At 44.6% G+C, this 24,755-nt stretch overlaps 1 protein-coding gene across 1 annotated transcript in view; it reads left to right on the forward strand.

The window, feature by feature from the left end:
- PDIA5 (protein disulfide isomerase family A member 5) overlaps nt 1-24,755 on the forward strand; it is a 1,005,467-nt gene that overhangs the window by 550,784 nt on the left and 429,928 nt on the right. Inside the window, exon 11 of the mRNA XM_086957073.1 lies at nt 17,821-17,957. Within this exon, the coding sequence (XP_086813199.1) occupies nt 17,821-17,957 (137 nt within the window). The remainder of the gene's footprint in view (nt 1-17,820; nt 17,958-24,755) is intronic.

Consider the following 24,755-nt stretch of genomic DNA (forward strand, 5'->3'; position numbering starts at 1 on the left):
TGCCAGAGGAAGTCATGAATTCTCTTTGCAACCATAATTGGCCGAAGTCATGAACAACCCCGAAACAGTACTGACTGTCGGTGTAAACAGTAATTCTTTTGTTTTTTCCCCTCTTGCATGCTCGAGTTAACGCTATAAGCTCCGCCACTTGTGCAGATTTCACCTCGCGCATGTAAGATGCCTCGACGACTCCTGTCAGAGTAACCACAGCATAGGCAGCACTCAGACTCCCACTCTCATGTCTCAAACACGAGCCATCCACAAACATTGTTTTATCCCCGTCCCGTAGTGCTATTTCACGAATGTCAGGACGGGGCTTGGTGCTATATTCAGTCAGATCAATGCAATTATGTTCCCCACCCTCATCCGATTCTGCGTCCAGAGGGACAGGTAACAGTGTCGCAGGATTTAGGACATTGCACCGGGAGATAGTTATATTTTCAGCACCAATCAAAATTCTCTCATACTTAGTCAGCCGACTAGGTGTGAGGTACTGGGTCCTAGTCCTAGTCAGTAGGATGACAACAGAGTGAGGAACATAGACAGTGACGGGATGTCCCATGACAATGCTCTCGCTCTGTTCCAGACTGACGCAAGTAGCAGCAACGGCTTTTAAGCAGCCAGGCAGTCCAGCCGCCACTGGATCTAGGGTGGCCGAAAAGTAGGCGACTGGCCTTCTGACTGATCCGTGCTCCTGGGTTAGGACTGAAAGAGCACAATTTTCTCTAGTGTCACAGAACAGTTCGAATGGTCTATTGTACTCAGGCATACCCAATGCAGGTGCGGTACACAGACAGTTTCTCAGAGTTACCCAAGCATTCATACTTTCACTGTCCCAATGGACGGGGTCCTCCACTCCTTTCTTTGTCATATTTATCAGGGGTCGGGCTAGAGCCGCAAATCCTGCAATCCATTGCCTGCAGTAACCCACAACTCCCAAGAACATTCTCACTTCTTTCTGAGTTTTGGGCAGTTCCATTGCTCTAATTATTTTGATTCTTTCAGTAGTTACTTTCCTGATTCCTTTTTCTATCTGGTGCCCCAGATACTTCACTGAGTTTTTACAAAACTGCAATTTGTCAGGCGACACTTTATGTCCTCCCTTTCCTAGGTGATTCAGCAAGGCAATTGTGTCAGTGACACAGTCAGACTGGGTTTTAGATGCCACTAACAGGTCATCTATGTACTGCACCAAAACAGACTCTCTTGGCAGCACTAGGGATTCAAGGCACTTTTTCAGTATCTGGTTGAAAATCGATGGACTTTCAGTGTACCCCTGGGGGACACGATTCCAGACATAGATATGGCTGTCGAATTCAAAACTAAAAAGGAATTTGCTTTCAGGGTGCAATGGGATGGAAAAGAACGCGTGGCACAGATCAATGACAGTGAACCATTCTGCATTCCAGGGAATCTGGTAGAGAATGACTGCAGGGTTGGGTACAATAGGACAGCAAGGCACAACAATTTGGTTTACCTTGCGCAAATCTTGCACCACCCGGTACTTCCCACTAGGCTTTTTGATCCCAATGATAGGCGAATTACAGGGGCTGCTCAACACTTCTTCTATTATTTCTGCTTCTAGCAGCCTCGTTATTTCAGTCGCTACTCCTGCCTTCACTTCTGCACTCATCTTGTACTGTCTTGTTTTGGGGTATACAGCATTTGTTTTTATTGCTATTTTAACCGGGTCCACATTTGCCATCAGGCCTACATCTTTTCCCGTGAAATCCCACACTTCAGGTACTACTCTTAGCTGGAGTTCCTCAGGTAAATCCTCAATTGTCAAAGGCTTGATATCAGCATCTTGTCTGACCAACATTAGTTTGTACAGGCCATCTTCATCGGGGGTCTGAATTTCAACGCCATTTGGTGTGCAGTAAATGGTACAACGCATCTTGCACAACAAATCACGTCCCAGTAGGTTTACAGGACTGGAATCACAGACCACAAATCTGTGCATTTCCTTGAAATTTCCTATGGAAATCTCCATTGGTTCAGTTACAGGGGTACTTATTATCTGATTTGATACGCCCACTACTTGGATCGCTTCTCCCGAGAGGGGTAGGTTAGGAACATCCACTGTTCTTACAGTAGATCTGGTAGCACCAGTGTCCAACAGAAAGGTGACATCTCTGCCTTCAACCTTTCCTTCAATGTATGGTCCAGTCTGGTCTACCGGTAAGGAGGCGCCAAGTACGCACTCCTCATCCTCCCCTCTCAGGCCCCGTCAATCTTGATCTTCACAAAGGAAGGTATCACTTAGCAGGTACTGTGGAATGACCGCATTTCTTTCACTCTCAACCTCCCATACTTCCGCCCTCTCATTCTGCTGACCCTGATTCTTAAAATTCTGTCTAGGAGCGCGAGGTACTGGAGGTAATTTTACCTGTTGCTGGGTTTTCCTTGTCCCCTCTTTCGGCACCTGTGGATTTAAACCATTTACAGGGGCATTACCAGCCTGTAGGTGTGGACACTCGTCTCTCCAATGCCCCATCTGGCCGCACCCATGGCACGGAAACTTTTTCATGGCCTCCTCACGACTCATTTTAGGTCTGGGCTTTCCTCCCCCCCCAGAATTGGTATTCTGAACATTATTATCAGAAGGCATTTTACTTAACTGTTTTTCTTGCTGTTCAGCTAATTTCACCTGTGCCCACATCACTTTCTCCTTGAGGGCTTTCTTTTTATTTTCTATTTCATCTTCGCAGTATTTTGCATATTTCAGGACATCATCTATGGGCTTTCCCTGCCAACTGATTTTGTTATCTCGAATCCACTGTGATATTTCAGGCCTTAATCCTAGCACAAATCTGTAACTGAAATGGGTCATGTCTTTCATGTCCACATTATCAATACCACTGTAAGTTTTGAATACCTGTAGTAACCTTTCGTAAAATGAATGCACTGTCTCATCACGTTCTTGGGTGGTTCTATCTATTCGGGTCCAATCTGTCTCTTTGGCTGGCACCTTTTTCTTAAGATACTGTATGACCTGGTCATATTTCCTCATCACATCCGGTGAAGGGGCTCCCGTTCTCTCATCTCTGGGGTATTCATCATTAGGCCAATCAATTTCTATCTTACACTCCGTCCATAGATCCACAGGGACCACAATATCGAAAAACCCATCCAGGTCTTTCAACAGGCATTTCTGAACCTTTATGAACCGCTCTACCTGTCGGTACCAGTCAACTGGTTTCTCACGTAATTTCGGGAAGTCATTTGTAAATGACACAATGTCTTGTCTGGACCAAGGGACATGGACATACTTTCCTCCCGGGACCTCCCTCATGGGACACAACTTTTCTGTTGGGGTTACTTCCTTTAATACAAATTCTGAGGTTACTGACCCAGCCCTGCTGCCTTCCTTTTTCTTTGCCCACCTTGTTCTCCACTTCCCCACTTCGCCCCATTTCTGCAGGAGTTTCAATAATTCCTTTACTTGGATCTGTTTCCCCATCACATTCAGGCTTTCTAGGTCTTTGTCTGTGAAGTCTACTCTGTAAGGTTTCTGAAGAACTTTGGAGCGACTAACATCAACTCCCATTTCTGTAGCGGCATCCATTATCTTTTCGTGGAGCACCCTAGCACTCCGGGTAAGATTTTTACTGATGAATAGTAACTCTTCTTCATTATACGAGCTCAGGCGCTCAACTCCCACGTTTCCAGCCATCATTTCTTCTATTTCTATTCTTAATTTATATATTTCCAATGTTTTAGGTTGAGAAGTGGTCTCTTTCTCTATCTCCTTTGTCCACCTGTCTAATTCTTCAGGGGAAACTAAAGAGGCGTTCCTAATTCCAGATGCACTTTCAATCACCACTTCCTTTTGTCTGGGCTGACTCCTTGTCCCTATTACACTGGCCCTCGACTCCCTTATGGGCAAATCCATTAAACTTCCAGATTCACACTCACTTTCCTGATCCTCATCTATGAATACTTCTTTCCTCGGGGTCTGGCAGCTAGGAGTAGGCAGTATTGGGGTGATGACAGGAGGAAGGGGACTAATCAAGTCATTCTTATACATCGGGATAGCAGGACCAATAGTTACCGGAATGGTCAAGGCCTCAGGATGGGGATGCATCTGTGCAATGGTTCTGGCTAAATCCTCTCGTTGTTTACAGAGGACTTCTCTCTCTTTTTCCTGCAACCCCCTTTCAACAGTATTGCCATGTAATACCTGGGGTACTAAGGAGGGATAAATACTCGGGGCAGTCGGGGTAACCAATCGAGGGGGACTTTCCCCGAATGGCTGATAATTCGGGACTGTGGACTTGGGTCTGCAAAACTCATCCCTTCCACTAGGTTTACTGCTTGTAGCTATCCTGTCTGTATCACTTTCCCTCCTACTCCGGGGGTAAGTGGTAACAGAGCTTTGAGAATGCATCGAATCTGATTCTGCTACATAGGGAGGTGGATCCTTCATTAACAAGTCTTCCAGGTGTTCATCTTCTACATCCCCCATAGGTGCTAGGTGATGGGTTTTTGCTTTACATTTTCCTTTTTTCTCCTCTAATACTCCCATCATGGGAAACAGTCCTTCAGTTAACATAGACTGCCTCCACTGTTTCATTTTCTGCTCTTTGGTCGGCGTGGGAAGTCTGGGATACCACTTACTCACTCCTTTATCCATTCGGGGTTTATCTCGCTCTGCAGCCTCAATTTCCCATTCCTCCAAAGCTTCGTACTGGGTCAACCTAGGTCTAGGGTGTAATTCATTCATGCGGGTCCTTAAGTTAAACAGGATCCGACCATTAAATGTACCTTCAACAGGGAATGCCAGGACTCCGTCATCTATAGTATACTTTGCCCAATTTTCTAGCCAGACACAAGTATGATACCCTTTTTCAAACAACATAAAAGAGGCAGGGGTATTTGGCGGGGGAATGAGTACACCTTCTCTCGTTCTAATGGGCTTGTCAGTTTTGAAAAAATTCTTTACTTTATCCGAAAATGACAATTTTCTCTTTATTCCATACATCATGTGCGGTCTACCTCGTCTAAGCTGATCCTTATAAAATCCTAGGTATTTGGGATGAGGTATAAAATCTGGATACCACATATAATCTTCGGGATTCTCTTTGAACTCGGCTTGATCAATTTTGTTTACTTTTGTACTTCCAATGCTAGCGCGACTTTTATTTCGCGCCACCCAATCAGGTCAGAGAATACAACTACAGTCAACCAATGGGTGCGCGGCCTTTTCGCAAGACAGAGTCTCCTGCTTCGGCGCTCACCCCTCCTTCTCAAATTCAGCTTCACTACACGCCCGCTGTCCTGACCAATACCAGCGCGGCACGGAGTGACGTCAGAGCAGCTCTCCGACTGACTCCCGCCTTCACAAGGTAACGGAAACTTTTTACTCTCTCTAAAGTGCGAGTGCAAGTTTTAGTTAATAACACGCAACGTTTGCCACTATGTCTGAGTGTTCTAAAAAGAGAAAAGACTTTTCTTTCGCTACTAGTAAACCACTTCTGTCTACTTTTCATTCACTCTGGATAGACTTCTTTGCCTGTCCCTTCACACTAGTAACATAGAACCCGTTATTCTTCTAGCTCATCCACCTTAGTCGGGGATATGTACTGAGCCAGGATTTCACCAGCGAACTATTTTACTTACCAGACAAGCCTCGGAGACCCTACTACTCCTTCCGTATGCGACCCTTACTAGGTGATATCGCAATGAAAGTTTTATAACGGACTCGTAGCTATCATTCACTCCAGAAACAAAGGTCCTAATTAGTGCTTCCAGTTATCCTTAACCCTGCACTAATTATTCAAACTTAGTGACTTCAACAGCTAACCGGATTCTACTCACCGTTAGCTAAAATACTTCCCCGGGGATTCAGACTACACTGAACACTTACAAACAATTCTGGGTTAATTCAACATACAGTATTTATAACAGCAATGCAAATTCATGAACATTTACATATAAAAACACATTTCAAAATTATTGTAAAAATACAGTAACAATCAACAGCACGTTTTTGTATTCACGGTTTGTTTATGACTATCCTGTCTACCTAATCTAACTAGTCCAAACCATCCTCTGCTAGCCAGAAATTACTGCTAGAGCGCGCAGTTTTCCCCAGGTCACCCGGGATACCAATTCTCTAACACGCACTGGGCCCTTGGCGTGAAGAACTCATTAATTTCGTTTTGGGTGAAACTGGGTGAGGATTTCTCCTCCTGCACGCTGCTAGGAGTAATCAAGTTTGGATTTACCTCTGCTTACCATGCACCCGACTTACCACAGGCGCAATTCTTTGACGGACCTGGAGCTGTTAAGGAGAAGTAGACAGGCCTAACATCCAATACACCTTAAAATCCACAATATACTTTCCACAGTTTTTGTAAAATGACCACAGACACCTGATTAAGTTCTAGTTGTTTTATATAAGAATTCAAAGTGAAGAAGCCAAAATAATAAGCGATACACAGAGTAATATATCAAGCATCAAAATCAATACCAAAAGATAACTTTGCACAAACAATATGACCATTTAGAATATATGGGAAACTACAGGGAGAAGTTTAGCACATACTATTCACTGCAACTTTACACTAGAACATAGGATGGGAATGGGACCTAGAACATGTACTTAACCTAAGTATTGAACTATTCTTGCTACTTTCACTGCAATCCACTAAAGGAAAGGGAAAAACGGGAACATGCTATGGATTATAAAATCAATGAATTTCTAAAGGAAAGGGGAGAGAAGGAACCAACTAAAATTCAGGCACATATAAGTTCAATGGCAATAAGGCAATAACATAGGTAAGAATGCTTTAATAGATCAGAGAGAGAGAGAAAGAAAGAGATAAAAAGATACGCAAACCCACAATCTATATTTACCTAATTCAGACTGAAGACCAACCCTGGCCACGGGTCAGTTGGGAAGACGGGGACAGGGACCCTCAGAAAAGGAATGCCAGACTGTGAGCAGGTACAGCTCACGGAAAATAAGGACAGGATACCCCTCAGGTTCGGATCAAGGACTGGCCTCCCAGGGTACGACCAACACCCACAGCTTCGGACAGCAACGCCTGCGTTACCCCCTCCTGCAAGTAATCTGCCAGAAACCCCGATTGGATTTTCGAATTCCCCAGCAAAGTGCTTCGCCAGCACTTAGGATTTTCCACCCCTTGGGAGTTTGTGGAAAGTATGGACAAAGTGCTCCGCAGCACTTTCAGAATGGGCACCTATTGAGATCGTAGGGTCAGTGACAGGTCTGCTACTCGGACAAGTCGGACAATTTTCCTAAGCTAAACTAGGGTAATTATACAATTTTGGGGACCCTCAGACCACCCCCTAATGTTGCAAGTGACAGTTTCCCATATTGTGATTGGTCAGGAGAGGTGGTGTGGTCTTTACCACCTCCTAGAATTCAGTTTCACATGATAAATATGCAATTTTGAATACCCGCCCCTCAGGTTCACGTTCCCATGCATAGAATACAGCAGTACAGAACAGTTTTCAATAGGTAGCAACAGTATTGCGATTTCCAAGGTGAGGTGCCGTATTCCCAGCGACGTTCCCAGGCGCATTGTGCTTCAGGAGCCAGCTGGCTAGGTTTAGCTTCTGCGCAGATGGAACTTTCTCCGGTCACGTGACAGTGCCCAGCAGAGCTTCAAGCATGGCTCCGCTCATGATTACCCAGCCCACAAAGACGCGGTACATGAAAAGTAAGCGAAAACAAATTAGAATCATACATAAAAATGATCGCACTGTATACCGCGATAAGAGATAACCAACCCTTACTTCTATAATAACTATAGCATTAGGGATTAATGCGAAAGAATAGATAGGCTAAAAGCTGCTGCAGTAAGCAGAGAGCGTGGTGAGAGACAAGCGGCCATATTCAGCATCAATGCGCATGAGCACAGAATCCCTCCAGAATGCGAGTGCGTCACATCACATGGGTATGACCGACGCATGCGCAGACTGAATTGCGGCAAAGCAGCCATTTTCAGTGCAAGCTTCGTTAGTACGTGAAAAGACAAACAAGCAAGCATCCTAGGGACACCCGCGTGTAGGGAAAACACTTTACAAATGACGAACAATGGTGTTAATATTATTATGCCATTTAGATAAGGGTTTTGCCTACGAGCAAGGCGCTATACGTGCGAATCCTTGCTCCATCAACATGACTTCACTTTTTGCAAACCCATAGAACATTTCAACATTTCTGAACAAACTAACCATATCCCACCCGGATCCCTCCCTGCCCCACCCCCCTTCCGTTGGGACTCTAGCTCCAGCCAGCGTCGGTCCCTCACAGTGGCAGGTGTGACCTGTCGCCCTCCCATGGTCGCGACCCTTCACACTACAGTCTCAACAGGACTCCTGCTGTGTGTCCCCAAACTTTATAAAACCAAAGTCCCGTAAAACGGGAATCAGTTCAGGCGGTGTCGGATAGCCGACAATAGCGTAGGGAAAGAGAAGGAGTGGGATATGAAGGAAAGGCAATAGAAGGTGCAAGGCGTAAAGAGAAAGGGGGAAAATAGGAAAAAGAAAGGAAGAGGGGGCGTGTGCCTTACATCTTGATCAGCTCCGACGTGCAGGTTATGTCTGTGCCATTCAGGCTGTGTCTCTGATTCATGAATGTGAGTCTGGTAGTTCAGCTTGCGAGTGCTCGGTGTTGGTGTCCTGCTCCATTGCGGTGATTTATGCTACCAAGGAGTGTGTGGAGGTCGTGCTATGTTCTTCGTCGTCCACACTCCTGTCGTCCTCTGACATACTCTTTTGCGATTCCAGTTCCGCATTGCCGTCAGGTGTCGTGATGAGCGCCATGGAGTTGGAGCGTAGTCTGGGCTGCGAATTCAATACTTGGTCTTCAACTGACATCGGTTGGCCTGTATGTTGCGACGGACCGGGGGTAGTTGCACTTTTCCAATGCCCCGTGGCATCCCGTGGCCGCAAGGTCCTGCCCTGTTCCGCTCCCTGCCGGCCCGGGGTTCGACCCGGGGGGGTCTTTCTCCGTCTCCTTTCCTCGGTCAGTTTGAGGATCGGGCGTTCCTCGAGCCACTCCCAGGCCGCTTCTGGAGACTGGAAGAAGTGCCCTTTGTCTCTGTAGATTACCTTAAGCTTGACTGGGAAAAGTAGCATGTATTGAATGCCTTTTTCTCGCAGTTTAGCTTTGACTGATAAGAAGGATTTCCTGTTAGCTTGCACTTCTCTGCTATAGTCTGGAAAGATCATGATAAGTGAATTGTCAATTTTGATGTCCCCCAGTTTTCTGGCTTCTTGAAGGATCATGTCTCTATCGAGGAAGTTCAGGAAGCGGGCTATGATCGTGCGTGGCGCCGCGCCCGGAGGGGGTCTTACTTGCAGTGCCCTGTATGCCCGTTCTATCACGAAACAGTCAGAGAACTTTTCCACAGAGAAGGTGGTCCGGAGCCACTTGTACAAGAAGGCCGCCATGTTCGACCCCTCAATTCCTTCTCTAAATCCCACAAAGCGGAGGTTGTTTCTTTGCGCCCTGTTTTCGGCATCATCCACCCTCCATTGCAGAGCTTTAGTGGTGGCCTGGAGTGTCGTGAGGTTTCCCTTGAGTTCTCGCATTCCGTCTTCTGCCTCGCTAATTCTTGTCTCAGTTTCGGTCACCCTAGCCTGCATATTTCTCATGTCCTGACGCAGGAGCAACACCTCCGTGCTGACCTCCCCGATCTTCCCCTCCCGGGCCTGTCGCAAATCCCTGATAGCGTGCAGGAGGGTCTCCATGTCCCTGCTGCGCAGCTGGGTGTCCAGGGCCGGTGGGTGGTGTTGCGTGGTAAATTTGTCCATTTTGGCCTGCCTAGGCGGTTTAGGTGCTTTGTCTCTGGTCATTGTCAAATCGGTTGGGCACCGGAGGCTGACCCAGGCATCAGCGGTCAGGATGGTTTATCCCCGCGTTCCAGGGGCCCCGGTGTCAGGCTGAATGAGCTCCAGAGTATTTCCTCCAGCGTGTGGGCCCCTTTACAGTGGCGGATTGTGCTTTGTCCGGTGATGGCAGCGCCGCGATGTACCTCCAGGGGTCAGACCACAGGTGCCCTGTGTGCCTCCTCTCTACTCTGGCCGTCTCTCAGGGTGTACTGGAGGGGGTAATGGATGGGAGCCTCCAGTGCAGCGAGTAGGCCGCTAGCTTCACAGGGCCCCAGGTCCAGGTCACATCCCCGTGTTCCCCAGCCCGCAGCTCAGGCCTCTCACTCCGCCCACCGGCAGGGGAGCCGGGGGCCCCGGCCCACAGCAGCAGACCCCGGCGGCTTCTGCGTATGTGCTCTTGTTCCCCCCGCAGCGCGGGCCTTCCCGGGTGTAGCATCCAGCTCAGGATATTGCCGACCCACAGTGCCTCCAGCCGCTCCCCCAGTCGCTCTCACCTTGCGCCCACACTCGGGACCTCCAGGAACGCCACAGGACCACCGGCCAAGACCCTCCTCAGACCGCCAGAGCGGCGCACCCCCGCTGGTTCCAGGTCTCTCTACTCGGCCCGGAGCCCTCCCGGTCGCGATCGGGTCGGCTCACCTGGGTGGACGGGGAGGGGGAGGGGCAGGGAGGTCAACGGCCCCCCCCCCTGCTGGCATAACTTCACCCCGCCGTCCGGTGGCGGCGGTTCAGGCCCATCTCCTCTTCTCCTCCGCCACCTCTCCAGGGTCTTTTTCCGGATCTCGGATGGAGACGGCGGCCGCCATTTTGAATCTTCCGTGGTCTTCTAGACTCGGGACCGTGTTGGCCCGAAAGGACGGATTTCGGAGGGATTTTTGCAGCCCGTGCTCCGCCGGAGGGATTCCGAACCTCAGGAGCAACAGATAACGATCAGAACAAGCCCTTATGGCCCAGGATTATAGCAGAATCACTGGCGCTCGCCGGAGCTGATATCGGGCACGTCTTACCCGGTCATGCTCTTGGCCACGCCCTCGCCGGGTACTTATTTGCACCCATGTAGTTGGAGGTAATGGCCTTCTGGTAGACATTCTAAAATGTGCGACTTCACCTCTGTGAGCCAAACTACATGCAACTAGCTGCCTGGCTAGTGATATGGCCCCATCTTAAAACATCTTTGTTAGCTACCACTTTAAGCAAGAATCCGTTTCAATATAGCATACATTTCACATCAATCAATTCCCACTGCTCTACCTTTCCAAAAAATCCATCTCAAAGGTGGACAATGGAAAAACGGAAGCAGCAGTAATCTTAGTCAAGAAATTCCCAAAACCAGAAAAACATTCACAGCAAAACTGATGTTATGTTGCCAAACACCAAGATTGTTACTTTATTCCAGCCTACGGAAAACAATATTAGGACCCTCTTGCTTGCCTGACGGACTTAAAACACAGCTCTTCAGACTTTACCTGTCTTACTAATGCCCCCTTTGGAGAGTCTTTCTTTAAACATGCTTGCTTTTTTGTAATGGTCAATAAAAAGCATTGTGTTTAAGTCACCGCTATAAAAATGAGTTAATTAGATAAAATCTTTACATGTCATGAATCAGGTAAGCAAGCCTAATGCATCATTCTGAAATATGCTGTCTTTTTGAAGACTTTAAACATAGTTGATGTTTCATCAAGTTATGTAGTCCATAGCTTACAGGAGAGATGGGGCAATGTAACCTCAATTGAAGACTAGTTAGAACTCAATTGAAGACTAGTTAGAACATTTCTACTCAAAGAAAGCAGTCACCCTGGCAAATCCTGTATCTACTACTGTAATAAATAATTCAAATAACATTGTATAGCAATCCTAGACCCAAACACAAAAAACTGGAAGTCTTGTCAAACCCTATATTTTTGGTTATATTGTGCTAGTCCATGCAAATAAAGTCACGCACAAGAGTGCTGAGACTATTTTTGCCATGTATCTTACTTGACTGCATTGTTCTGTATAGTGTCTATGCCTGGACATCAAATTTATTTAAGGAGAAGGCAAGATGAGCTGTGTGATAATCAAGGAAACCATGTATTAAACTCTTCCTTGTGGTGGTCTTCATTCTCTGTGTTTTAGAGATTGCTTGTAATCTCCATTAGAAGAGTTTGACTTAATCTGTTTGAATTTAAGGGTCCCTGTGTGGATAAAAGAAACACCCCCACACTAGTTTATTCTGTTTTATCGAGGTGACAAATGTTTCTATCCTTTAGTAAGAGAGTTGTATGGAGGATAAGCAGAATTACATTTCCATGAGTGCAATAACATCAATGTCAAAGTTGTGAGAGGGCAGACGTGGAAGATGCATTGGACTGCAGGATTACAGCTGTGGACGGGAGAATGATGTGATGCATAGGAGCTGGGTTACTGGATTGAGAGGTGATGTGTCTGAGGTTTCGTGTACACACTGAATTTGATTGTCTTTCGGATGTCCAACAATGGAGATTGTAGTACTAGGGTTAACTGTGGGATCTGTGATCAGAGTGTATAGGCCTGTCGGGTGTATTAGAAGTAATGTGTGTAGAGGAGTCCTCTGAAGCATTGGGGTTATCGTGTGTGCATGTGTCTCTTCAGGATTAGGTGTTTCACATAAAATGTATGGGATGTTGATGGCATGAGAACGGTCCCCTGGAAGGCGAGTGGATAAGAGATTTGTGCTCTGGTGAATAATAGTGGAAAACAACACTGGGTATGGGCTCCCCACAGTAAGGCCAAGCCACTGACCAAATAGAAAACTGAACAATTGCCAATACTGTTTTTCTCAGTTCATCACATATGACCCGTAGGAATTAGAATTAAACATAATGTGGGTGCAAGACTTGCAATTCAGTCTGAATAGTCACTTTTTATTAATACTTTTTAGTGCATTTGTTGGTTAAATTTCACCAATTTTACATTATATACTCCCGCAATCAACGTACAAAAACAATTTTACAATAAAAACAATTAAACTGTTCAATATTCATACTCATTCAACACACACAGTTGATCAACAATTCACATTCCACTCTTACACTCTCACACACACTACCACCACACTTTATTTACAATTCAATAAACAATGATACATATAATCATAGCCATAGACAACAGTTTTTTATCGAGTCTGGAAACATTTTTTGTAATATATGTTTTGAGGAACTTATGGCATAATAATAGCGGTCTACGCGTTTCGAACTCCTAATAAGTAGCGAGTTCCCATCAGGACCTCACGGCTTATATTTGAATGGAACCTAGCTCTTATAGAACCTGGTGTTGCACAATCACACCAATACTGTCATTGTGTGCCTCTGGATTAGTAGGGGGGACTTGGTTATTGGTCTCCTTCCTCAATATTGATTGAATGTTCAGCTTCCTCGGGGACCTTGGAGTTACGACAGTGTGCAACCTCAATCACGCAGCCTATTCGAATAATGGCCCCACATTATGTTTAATTCTAATTAATAAGCGTCATATGTGATGAACTGAGAAAACAGTATTGGCAATTGTTCTGGTGAATAATAGGCGCCTAGGATTAAATAATGGGTGAGTAATTATTCCTTTGGTGTGAATCAGGTATATGGATTTAGTCCTTCTGTCGAGAGTTAGCCTGTGTGCTGGTATTTTGGTGTAGCTAAATGGAACTGGGAGGCCGATTGTCAAAGGGAGGCATGATCAGGTTTTTTTGTTTCGCTGCTAGAGAGGCAAGTGGATGAGTATAAGGTAAATACAGAGTGTTAGGGGCTGTCATAGACAGTAGAGCTGATATTTATTTCAATCCCTTGCCATTGTTGATGCTTTTATGGTCTTAGTGACATTAAACAATGTACTGGTTAAAGTAGGGAAGTTGTTATCTGAGGTTATCTCCCAAGGAGAGCGATCCCCAAGCAGGGATCCACACACTAGCACCAGGGTGGGGGGAGCGGCCCCTTGGGCAAGGGCCTTTGCTCCCCCATTTTCTTTTGACCACAACAGTCTTTCTGTCCCCCCCCCCCGTGGGGCACATGGGGGCAGTAGCCCCCAATCTGCCCCCCTGGCGGGCAGAAAGCCCACTAGCCACCAGGGATATATTTTTATTGACTTTCGGGTGGGTGCTGCCCAAAAAGGGCTTGGCAATGACCCAACCCCCCCCCCACACACACACACACGTAAAAGTCAGTCTTTCTGCCCCCCTTGGGGGCGGATGGGGGCAGTAACCCCCAATCTGCGACCCCCGGGGGGCAGTAAGTCCACTAGACTCCAGGGATTTTTTTTTATTGACGTTGGGGTAGGGGCTGCCCAAAAAAAGCATGGCAATGCCCCCCCCATGGAAATGTCAGTCTTTCTGCCCCCCTGGAGGGCAGATGGGGGCAGTAACCCCCAATCTGCCCCCCCGGGGCGCAGAAAGCCCACTAAAAACCAGGGATTTTTTATTATTGACGTTCGGATGGGGGCTGCCCAAAAAGGGCATGCCATTGCCCACACCCCGCCTCCCTGTTTTTCTGCCCCTACCAGGGGTCCAACGGGGGCAGTAGCTCCCAATCTGGCATGTCAATGCCCCCCCCCCGAGAAATGTCAGTTTTTCTATCCCCCAGGGGGAAGACGGGGGCAGAAACCCGCCAAATCTGCCGCCGGTGGCAGAATGCCCACTAGAAACTAGGGATTTTTAATTTTTTTTTATAATTTGGGGTGGGCGCTGCCCAGAATGGGCATGATAATGCCCTTACCCCAAAAACAATTACCACAGTCTTTATGCCCCTCCCCAGAGGCATATTGGGGCAATAGCCCCTTATCTGACCCCCCGGGAGGGGCAAAAGGCCACTAGGCCTCAGGATTTGTTATTTTGTTAAATCAGGGTTGAGGTCAGCCCTGAATGAGCATTCGAACGCCCACATCTCCTCCCAAAAATGCCAGTCCTTCAGCGCCCCTTGGGGGCATATCGGGGCAAACCGCCCCCACCCCCCCCCCCCCCCCCCCACCCCCCCCGATTTTCCCCCAGGGCAGCAGAAAGCCCACTAGGCACAGACTTGTTTTTAGCAATGTGCCTAACTGTGGATTTTGGGTCCTAGCTCAGCCAGCACATAGGGAAATCTAGCAAACCTGTTCATTTTTTTAAACTAAACACCAAGGGGAATCCAGGATGGGGTGACGTTTCTGCCTCTCACCAGGTTCTGTTACTCAGAATCTGTTGCAAACCTCAAACTTCGTTAACAAAAACACTTTTTCCTCACAATTCTGTGATGGAAAGTTCTGGGATCTGCGTGGATCCCCAAAATTCCACACACCCCGCATTGCCCAAAGTCTTCAGAGAAAAATGGTACCTCACTTGTGTGGGTAGGCCTTGTGCCCGCGACAGGAAACGGCCCAAAACGCAACGTGTCGATTTTGAACCCTAGCTCTGCCGACACATAGGGAAACCTAGTAAACCTATACATTTTTAAAAACTAGACACCCAGGGGAATCCAGGATGGGGTGACTTGTCTGGCTGTCACCAAGTTCTGTTACCCAGAATCCCTTGCAAACCTCAAGATTTGTATTTAAAAAAACATATTTCCCTCACATTTCTGTGGTGGAAAGTTCTGGAATCTGTGTGGATCCACATAATTCCACCCAACCCGCATTTCCCAAAGTCTTCCGAGAAAAATGGTACCTCACATGTGTGGGTAGGCCTAGTTCCCACTACAGGAAACTGCCCAAAACGCAACGTGGACACACCACATTGTATAGTGAAAACTGACACTCTTTTGCAAAGTGCCTAGCTGTAGATTTTGAACCCTAGCTCTACCGGCACCTAGCTAACCTATACCTTTTTGAAAACTAGACACCCAGAGGAATCCAGGACTGGGTGACTTGTTTGGCTCTCACTAGGTTCTGATACCCAGAATCCCTTGCAAACTTCAAAATTTGAAAAAAAAACAACAAAAAACAAATTTTCCTCACATTTCTGTGGTGGAAAGTTCTGGAATCTGCGTGGATCCACAAAATTTCACCCACCCCGCATTCCTCAAAGTATCCCAAGAAAAATGGTACCTATCTTTTGTGGGAAGGCCTAGTGCCCCCACCAGGAAATGGCCCAAAACCCAACGTGGACACAACACATTTTCACAGTGAAAACTGACCCTTTTTTTGCAAGGTACACTAGGCCTACCCGCACAAGTGAGGTACCATTTTTCTCAGAAGACTTTGAGGAACGCGGGGTGGGTGGAATTTTGTGGATCCACGCAGATTCCAGAACTTTCCACCACAGAAATGTGAGGAAAATGTGTTTAACACATTTTTAGGTTTGCATGGGATTCTGGGTAACAGAACCTGGTGAGAGCCAGTCAAGTCACTCCATCCTGTATTCTCCTGGGTGTCTAGTTTTAAAAAATGTATAGGTTTGCTAGGTTTTACTAGGTGCCGGCAGAGCTAGGGTTAAAAAACTACAGCTAGGCATTTTCCATAAAAAAGGGTAATTTTTCACTGTGAAAATGTGGTGTGTCCACGTTGCATTTTGCGCCGTTTCCTGTTGCAGGCACTAGGCCTACCCACACAAGGTGAGGTACCATTTTTATCATGAGACTTAGTTTAACACAGAATTGTAGAGCAACTGTTATTACCTATTGACTTTCAAAGCATTTCTGCCTTCCAAATAAAAGACAATGTGTAAAAAATGAGTCATTTAGAAAAATGACCTATAATTCTCATGCTAGTAGGGGTACTCCCAATTTCGGAAATGTGCACGTATCTAGTGCTTCTAAACTCTATATTTTGTTCCCATTTCAGAAATACACAGGTGTCTTTCATATCGATTTTTTTCATGTATACATTTTCCCAGAACAATTACTATATACGCGGTACATAATAAAAAAACATTGCAAGACGCTGCTCAGTTATTGGCTCTGGGTTCATCAGGTTCTCTGTTTACCCACAAAGATTCCATGGCTGTCAGCGGTTGCTTATAATAACATTGGAGGGTGGATCTGCCACCAAACCTTAACTCTACATGGCAGCTTTGATACCCCTGTAAAGAGAATGGGCTAAGGTGGCTATGTGAGTTTAGCGCTCCATGCTAACATATTCTCTGACATTTACGTTGCAAGATTTTACTGCATTTTTAATCAACATCGCACTTGTATGAGGCACGGTGTAAAAAAAGTAATTATTAGTTACCGAATTTATTGTGTTTAAAATACTAAAACTGCTTTTGCTTATCCAGTTGCAGCGAATTTAAAATCCATTGCAAGCATGGAAGGTGGCTTGAAGTCCTTCTTGCCATTAAGTATTACAGACGTTAGATATTATCTAGTGGCCAGCATGAAAAAACATTTGCATACCGAAGCGAAACCTAGGTGCGCTTATACCAGCGGGGCAATATTTGTAGGTTTAGTCCAATTCAAATTTGCACTCAAATGCTTTTCATGGTGGGAATGGAGAAGGACCACCTCTGGTTAGGATGGTGATGTAGCAGAATGAGTCCCTGGTCGGAGAAAAAAGTCCGGTAGAAAAAAGTTACAAAAGAAAAAGTTGCAGGGTGTAAATGCTCTTTAGTGTCACATTTCCACTTTTAGAAATCTAGATTTGTACATTTCTTTGTGTGTAAATAGATTCACATGTGACTTCTCCTGGGACTCTGTAGTAGCTGTAGCTTGCCAAGAGTGCCCTTGGAATTCTTTGAGAACACGTAAAGAGCCTGAAATCCACTCAGAACGTAGGTACACCACGTTGCCAGCTTTTCCAAGGGCACCCTTCTGGTTTGCACTTAATTAAGCTACTTTCCCTCCTCTAAACAGTATTGCACTTTGTAATGATTTTAGATTAGTGCAAGTGATTAATATTGTTTTGGCCCAGAGGTGAAAGTGATAAATATAATTTTGGTAATCTCTTTTTAAAGGTTTGTTTCCCTTGATTAATTAGTACATGTATTCAAAGTTTCATAGGCAAAGTGTCTCGGATGTAATTTTTCTTTTTCTACAGCCCACAGGCCCCTCAACCACAGGCTCCAGAGGTCCCTTGGGCAGAAGAGGACAGTTTGGTTCATCATTTGACGGACGGCGATTTTGATGACTTCTTAAAGGATCACCCATCAGTGCTCATTATGTTCCATGCACCATGTAAGTAACGGAATGTAAAGTCTTGAAAGTCAATATCACACAGGTTCTTGCATCACTTAACATGGCGGCAACATGCTCTCACTGAAACAAAATACCCTTTCTTGGCACAGGCCTACATTGACCTTGCATTTGATTGCCCTGAATCTGTCTCTCTGCCTTATGATGTTTGTCCTTAAATATCATTTTTTTAAATTTTATTTGCCGGTGCAATACAGCATTTGATTTAAAAAAAGTATAGATTTATCAAAAAGAATAGATATCTCTTACACGGTGGAGGACATAATCCATCCACAATAATTACAGTAAATAAACAAACCTTCATATCCACTATGCAATATGACCAAAAATGAAATCTCCAATTCTTCCACATCTCCCCTCCCAAAAAGTTTCCGAATGTCCTTGATCTTTAATTCGCAACAAAAATAGCCCCTAATTTATAAATTACTTCGTTCCACCCAGTCTTTCAGAGAACGCCCTCTCTCTCTCCCTGTTTTTCATTTTCTCTAGGTATTCCAAAAAACAGGGAACCAGCTTGGATCTCCTCTTTTGTAGGAGTAACGACGGTGCCACCAGCATCAAAATAAATAAGAGTCCATGATGTATCGCTGCAAAACCTAACAGGGTGCAATAGACCATAGGGGCGAGCACTGGATTTTGGGGGATTTGTATTTGCAGCTGAGTCTCTAAAAATGCTCTCCCAAAACTCTGTACATGTGCTGCAATTCCATATTATGTTTACCCTATCCTTACTGTTGACCACATCACACCTAAAACATTGATTAGGACATTCAGTATTTATCCCATTGAATTCTTATATATTAACAATTTTGCCCCAAAAAATGCATTTTACAAAAGTTGGCCCCCAGCATTTATTAGGCAGCCTTATTTTCTTTAAGAAGTGGGGTAAGTTGATTGAATTTGCTACCAGCTCCTTTCTATCTAATGAGCTAGTGGCCTCTAACCTGTGGTCCAGGGCCCCTGGGAGTCTGCATAGTTTCCTCAGGGGTCCGCGACTACGTAGAAATTGTAATAATATTAACTGTTTAATAAATTGTATATAAATAAAGAAGATAAAACGTACTGTAAATGCGAAAAAATTCGAACTTGGAGGCTAAAAATGTAATTAGTATACTAAGGATGATGTGTGACCCCAATTGAATTTAGAAAAGCTCCAACCTTTCTATTAAAATTAAAAAAAATATATATGTATACATATTTATGTGTTTGTGAATTAAATAAAATGGCTCATCATTTGTGTATTTGTTAGATGAATACTTTTTTCTGCACTTTCTGTGTATTTTTTTGCAGTTCAAATCGTCGGCAATGCTTACTTAGGCAGGGGTCCCTGGTTTCCAGTGATGACTCAGTGGGGGCTCACCGGATTCCAATATTGTTTCAGTGGGGGTCCGTGGGTTTCAGTAATGATTAGGTGCCGATCCCATTAGTCAAAAGGTTGAGAACCACTATAATAAGGTTTAAGGATTGCTAAACTCTGAGGCATCGTATAAGGCCCTAAAAGACAGAAGTAGCCAAATTATATCGCTCCTGCTCTGTACTTTAATCTCTTTCCAGGTTTTCCACTTATTCTTAGCTAGAAACCATGAACCTTCCACCTAGCTACAATTGCAGGGTCCACAATATATCATTCTCCCATTTGAGTTGATCCACATAGGTCTCTGAATTCACATAGGGAATATCATCCATTCTGTAAAATTGTGCTCTTCTTTTAAAAAAACCTTTGTCACGTCTTGTATCTAATTTTTTGGGGGGCACATGGATAGCCTTAAAATATATCTAGTTAGATTTTCTTTTCAAATTATGGTTTTGATTACGATGCTGTTGGAAACGCAGAGCCGTTCCCGTGGCATCGTAATAGTCTGTTTGGGTTCCTGTCCGACCGACCCATTTTGATGGGGTCGGTCGTGAAGGAATCCACACCAGATTTACGAATGGCCTCCTACGGGTTCAGAGAGCCCGTCAGCTACTTGGAAAGCCTCCAGTTATTCCTCGGACGGCTCTTTCCACCGGAGGGATTTCAGTGGCAGATTCCAACAGCCTTTCTGTGCCAGCCTTTCCGACACAAAAAGGCTGTGGGAATCTGACTTTGGGGGCCCCAGCAGGGCCCCTACAAGACAACCGGATGGTGGCCTAGGGGGTACCAATGGTGCCCCCCTGTTGATACCTGCACCCGTTGGCAGGCACCTTGAGATGCCTGCCACGGGGTGCAGGCATAAACTGCACCTCAGCTCTTTACAATGAGAGCATGCATTCCGATCGGAATTAATGCTCCCATTATAAAGAATAGGAATGTGACCGAACAGTGTTTGGTCGCATCCTAATTGCTGGGTTGGGACCGATAACAGCAGGTTGTTCGGTCCCAGTTCCCAAACGATGTTTGACGGACTTAGGTCCGTTCGACATTGTAATCAGGGCCTATGTCGAATCATTCTACAGATGGCTGCGTAAAAAACACAGGTTTATGCCCGTAGTGTGCAAAATCCACCAAATAATATGACTTTAAACTTGGAAGAACCAAGCCTCCCTCCTCTGTGCTCTTAAATAAAGTGCTTAGTGCTAATCTTAGGTTCGAACTGCGCCACAAAAAGGATGAGATTATAGAGTTTACTTGTTTAAAAAAGCTAGAATATAATATATAATATGCAACAGTGTATACAAAATGAAATAAAGGGTGGATTGCCAATTTTATTAGAGCCACTCTTCCCAATAGCGTAAGGGGAAGCGTCATCCTCTTCGTTAGCAGGACTTTGCACAGAAGAAGCTTGTAATTTAACTCATACAGATGTCCCACATTGTGTGTATAAAACACACCCTAAATATTGCTTAAAATAAAGTCGGTCTTCGTTTTATTAACTTTATATCCTCCTAGATGGTGCAATGCTGAAACAATTTCAAATGATCGCCTGCACTTCTTTTTTTGAGGACAGCAATTGCATAATGTTGTCGGCACACAGCTTAGTTTTTGGCATTTGAGGAATTGGAACCTGAATTGTTTTATCATTCTGAATGGCTAAGGCTTCAATAAAAAAACAAAAAGAACCGGCGAAAGAGGGCAGCCTTGCCTGGTTCGGCCAGCCCCTAATAGTCCCCATTGCCAATTTGTTAAAAATCAGTTTAGCTTCACCCCTATTGTACATTTTATTTATAAATCTTGTGATCTGGGCAGTGAATCTAAATCTCTCTAGTGTACACTGAAATGTTTCCCAGACCACAAGATCGAATGCCTTTACGGTATCAAATTTAAAAAATTGCATCCGGTATCTAATTTATGGCAAACATGTCCAGCGCTTATATTAAATAATTAGTATTCGTACAGAGCTACCAACCTGAAACAAAATCATTTTGGTCCCTGTGAATAAACTTGGATGCTACTCTATTCCATCTATTAGCTACTAGCTTCATTATGATTTTAGAATCTGTGTTAAAAGCATTATTGTGTGATAAGAATTTGGTTCCTTTGGGTCTTTGCCTGCTTTGAAAAGCTAACCACATTCAGTAGACTAAATAAAGGGCTGCGGCGATAACCCTATTGAAATAGTTAGCCACTTTTAATAAATAAGAATATAAAATGTCTCCAAAAGCTTTATAAAATTCAGGGGGAAATCCATCCCAACCCCACACTATGTCCCCAGGGAGGCTTTTCATCAACTCCTCTAACTCTAGCGGGGAATAAGGGCTGTTCATAAACCTGCAGTCCTCCTCTAATAATACTGGGATCGGAACAAGAGTGAAAAAATATTCATTTCCGACAAATTAATATTGGGGAGAAGCTATTAATAATTCTAAATTGCTCTAAAAAAAAAAATAGCATCAATTTCTTTCACGGTAGTGCATGTCCCTGTTCTAGGGCACTTCACCATGCTAATCAGGTTATTTACAGCCCGATCTCTGTCTTGCCATACTATAACTATCCCCACAAAGACACTCTCCCTTTAGATATTTTGCAAGTAAGTAGAATTTTTCACATAGTTCTTAACATAATAATGCTCCCGAAAGGGCAGTTTTCGCTTCCTCTAACGCTTTCCTGTTCTCATCTGGGCCTTGTAATGAGAATTTGTGATACTCCTATTTAATCAGATTCTTCAGTCTTTCTTTCAGAGTTTTAGTTCAAGTTATGTTTCTAGAAATCACATATGAGTGTATGCCAGTTTTCATGCCATCCCACCATGCCATATTAACTGCAGCCGTACCTTTATTTTTCTTTGAAAAAAAAACACTCAATCCAGCTTTCATCCTCCAGATGTACTTTATTAAAAGCCTAGCTCAGATTTTTTTAAACTCAGACCCCTACATGTTATCTCAAGTTCTAATGCTGACTGGTCGGATAACCCATTAGGTTGAAAGTTTAATTGCTTAAACTTGATTGTTGATAAAATAAAAATAATCAGTGCAGGTAACAGTTTTATGTCTGGCCATAAACCAAGTAAACTCTATTTTTTTGCAAGGAAATGCCACCCGCCAGAGATCTACTAGCCCATAGATTCTTTGATATTCCCTCAACATTTTTGCAATCTGGTTTTTGCATTTGTTTAATCAGTTGTGGTATCTAAATCAACTTTTTGCTAACTATAGTGACTTTATTTTGCAGATCACCTAACACCACTGCCCTTTTGTATCTGCCTGCCATATATGAATCTTAACTTTGGCATTTTTATTATTAGACATTGGCAATCCTCTATGTGCAGCACCGCCCGAGGACAAGCATTTAAAGCCGGCCCAAGCTGTAAACATATTAAACTTAACGAGCCTATTAACGGGAATGTGAGTTTCCTGAAAAAAGACACATTTTGGCTCATGTCTTTTTATCCAGGAGTCAACCGTTTGTTTTTTCCTCCTATTATTTATGTTGACCTTTTAAATGAAAATAACCTCACCATACCACCCCACCCCCAGTTAAATCAGTGCAAGTGAAAGACATCTGCCCCATCAAAGTAGTATGGAGTGTGCAAACAATTCTGTTCAATCTACACTTAAACCAGAACACAGTTTAAAAAAACAGCCTCCACCCCCACCCCACCCCTCCTCTGCTAACTTGGAAAAGAACAACATTTTCAATTTGGCCATTTGAACCAGAGAGTCCTGAGCACCAATGGTCTAAAACAAAGAATTCTTATTTTTGAATTCCTTGCACTACCGCACTGTTTCAACTGTTGTATCGAAAGACATTTGAAGAGTATTTATGTTGTGTTATGCTCTTTTTCTTTTATGACTTAGCCAGGACCTTTTCTTTAGCCCTATAGTGTGCAAAATTGATTGATATACTCCAGGGTACTTGGCATCAGGCGAAATGTGTGATTGCACTCTATGAACTCTCATTATAGCCAAATCCTGAGTGAAAATGGAAAAACAGATGTTCTAATCGAGGATTCCAACAAGTGCTGTTGGACTCATACTAACATCCTTTCTTGCACCCCACACGCCTCAAATTTGTTTGCCTAGAATGATTTTCCATCTGCTCCTGCTTTTCGTAGAGGGACTTAGGGCCTGATTATGAGTTTGGCGTTGTGGAAGGAGCCGCCACAAAACGGCCAAGCTCCCCCACCACCAAACCTCACTGCTGGCCGCCCGTATCTCGCGATCTGGCGATCTTTTGTCGTTCCAATGGCGGTGCCTGTTGAAATGGCTCCGCAAAGGGAGCGCCAGAGTCTGTTCCTGCCGAGCATGGACTGTAAAGTCCATGCCATGCAGTAAAGGGGTGCATGCAGATAGGGGGGAACACCATGTGCCCCCCTGCATGCCTCCCATGGCCTTAAGGGAACAGAGAGCCTCGTAGGTCTCTCCTAAGTTTCTTCACAACCACCCTTTTTATGGCTGGTTGTGAGGAAACTCTTAATACACCAGCATATTGCGGCATATTAGACCATCGTGATTGCTGATCCCTGACTGTTGCAGCGGTCCTATTTTGCTCCGACCGCCATACTTGTAATACTGTAGTCAAACCACTGGTGTGGTAATAGCTGCCACGCAACAGCTGGTTTGGCAGTTTTATGGACTACCATACTCGTCATTGGGCCCTTAATTTATTTCTCCAGCTGCATATGCTGACAAGAGACAACCTTTAATTTATCTTCTCAGGGGTTGATACAATGTTCCAATTCTTCACATCAGTCTATGAACTGGGTCATTTTCCATTCTATATTCCCAAGACTCTGTTTCATCCTGTTTACTAAATCCGTCTGTTGCTGCCTCAGACATTTAATTTTCCCTAGAAGTTCAAGCTAGAGCATCAAAGGGCTGAAAACATCCATTTCTAGACTCTCACAATGAGAACCGAAAAGGGCAGGTTCTCTCAATTGTGTTTGTAGTAGAGCACTGCACTTCCACGCCTGTTTCGTCTGATGTTTCGATTTGGCATAGCTGAGGTCTTGCCCCATTCTGTAGTCCTGGTAAAATATTGATAATATTTCCAAGCTGTCCTCTCCTGTTCTAGCCTCAAGGTTGCTTCCACAAGGGTGAAGGGGGGCTAGGTTCTACTAGACTGTCAGTAACATCAGATATACCACTATACCCCAATTGTATTTAACAAATTGTCTGCCCATCCCACGGGGTTCTTTAGATGTATGCAGTTCACACCATTGCTTAGTGTTGCACTGCAACAAATAGACAGTTCTTTCTGCACCTCTTGCACTGCTGCATTTCTGCCTTGATCTTCTAATTCTGGGTCATCATGCATAGCGGCAGTTTGATTAAAGGAGTAAGTGCTTTTATCCATAGTCTGTACCAATTGTGAGGAAGGCCTTGGGGTGGAAAAATCGATCAAAAAACAGATGAAGCAGTTAG

This window comes from Lissotriton vulgaris, chromosome 2_1, assembly GCF_964263255.1.
Source record: "Lissotriton vulgaris chromosome 2_1, aLisVul1.2, whole genome shotgun sequence".
Taxonomy (NCBI): Eukaryota; Metazoa; Chordata; class Amphibia; order Caudata; family Salamandridae; genus Lissotriton; species Lissotriton vulgaris.